Source organism: Poecilia formosa, unplaced genomic scaffold (assembly GCF_000485575.1).
Source record: "Poecilia formosa unplaced genomic scaffold, Poecilia_formosa-5.1.2 Scaffold214, whole genome shotgun sequence".
NCBI classification, from domain to species: Eukaryota; Metazoa; Chordata; class Actinopteri; order Cyprinodontiformes; family Poeciliidae; genus Poecilia; species Poecilia formosa.
In genome coordinates this window covers 19700-21534 of record NW_006800153.1, presented here as the reverse complement: position 1 = coordinate 21534, position 1835 = coordinate 19700, and the positions used below count along the sequence as shown (strand labels likewise).

At 35.3% G+C, this 1835-nt stretch overlaps 1 protein-coding gene across 2 annotated transcripts in view; it reads right to left on the bottom strand.

Annotated features, from left to right (window-relative positions):
- Window positions 1–1531: 1531 nt before the first annotated feature.
- Window positions 1532–1835, bottom strand: part of nat16 (N-acetyltransferase 16) — an 18626-nt gene continuing 18322 nt past the window's right edge. For both annotated transcript variants that reach the window (XM_007567807.2, XM_016679528.1), the window contains exon 5: window positions 1532–1787. In XM_007567807.2, the coding sequence (XP_007567869.1) occupies window positions 1559–1787 (229 nt within the window). In that variant the 3' untranslated portion in view covers window positions 1532–1558. The remainder of the gene's footprint in view (window positions 1788–1835) is intronic.

Below are 1835 nucleotides of genomic sequence, written 5' to 3'. Positions count from 1 at the left end.
AGCAGAGTTCTCAGTGGGAGCAGTTCAATATCAGAGTGAAAACGAGAAATCTTAAATCAGAACAATAAAACATACATTTCTTAAAGAATATGTATATTTCATGTGTGTGTGTGATGAACTGCGCAGCCTGACATCATTTAATAGAAGCGCAGTGTTTTCCTTCACCGTGATCCGGCTGACTGCTCAGACAGACAGGCAGGTTTTGACGCGTCTCTGGAAGGACCCACGCATGTTGGGATTATTGGATTACATTTTTTTTAATCCCTCTTTTTATCGCCTGCTAAAAATAATATTCTTTCTTTACAAGTGAGAATATTAACTGGAGGCTCATCAAAAGTAATAACAGAATAGACGAACACTTTTAAACTTTCCGCCCGTGTTGTGTTGCTGGACAGAGGAGGACCAGCTGCAGTGCAGAAGGCCAAACTGAATTTAGAACATAAATAAAGCTGGATCGGAGTACTTTTTTTTTCTTTAAGATTAACTAGCACAACACTGTACCATTGAAGTGAATCTTTTACATTAGATTTGTTACATACATATTTTACAGTCAAATACTTGAAAAAAAGGGGAAGAAGCATCTGGCCCCAAGTGAAATTTAAAAATGGTCTCTACTTGTAGAGCGTTTTGTCAAGTTCAGAAGACCCCCAAACTTATCAGGTATTTATATCGGAGCATATTAACATAATTTTAATGCACATTTAAACTGATATTCCTAACCCTAGTTATTGTTGCGACTACAGGAATGAAGGGAATCTGTAATTCTTATTTGATCCTGAACTATCCCTTCTTATAATTCAACACCTCCGTTGTTTTTGTTAAAGTGCCTTTAAACTTGTGCAGACTTAGTAACCCCAACTCAGCCTTTAAACATATATAAAGTTTCAGTTTTTACAGAAAGAGCAGAAGAAGAAGGTTTGAAATGAGGTAAAGGGACTGTTATCTCTTCAAAATAAAAGAACACTTGTACTATTTCTAGAATGCATTATTGCTACCAGCGAAACAAATCTTACCATTCCTCTTAAACCTTTAAAACAAACGGGATGTACAAAATTGAGCTAACATCAAATACACTAATAAGCTAAGAAGGTTATGATTTTTGTCTTACACTAGATTTACTATTCTGGTTTTTTTGTCTCAAACATACTGACACAATGAAAATGTCAATTTTCCTCAGATTTAGCACTAGACGTCTCTAAATTTGCATGCAATGGACTTTATGCAAGGTTCAGAACAACCCTGCCAAAAATATTTGTGCTATTGCCCTGCAGGAAACTCTTTTGACTATGCAGCATTAATCATCCCCCTAAGTGTTCACTTTCCACTGAATAAAATATATCAGAATGTAAGTTTGTTAAAATATACTTTTTATCTTAGTTTCTTTCTGTCCAAAAAAAATGTTTTTTATTTTTTTATTTTAGTGTATTTGAATTCTATTCTATTCTTTCTTTCATTCTTTCTTTCTTTCTTTCTTTCTTTCTTTCTTTCTTTCTTTCTTTCTTTCTTTCTTTCTTTCTTTCTTTCTTCTGTCTTTCTTTACCTCGTTTAACTTCTTCTGCTAGATCAGATCTGACTCCACCACACATTGCTCAGTGTACTCTTTCACCAAATCTACATTTAAAGTGTTCTGACAGAAGTCAGTCATGGGCCTCCAAAGACCAGGCTCCAGGAATATCTGGCACATCACATGACCCTTCAGGTTGTTTGTGTGGCGCTGAAGGTGGCACAGGAACTGCTGCTGAGCCAAACTCAGGTCTTTACCAAACATGTCAATGTTCAGGTAATACCTGTGTCAGAAGAAAAGAATACATTTACTTATTGATAAAAAAAAAATA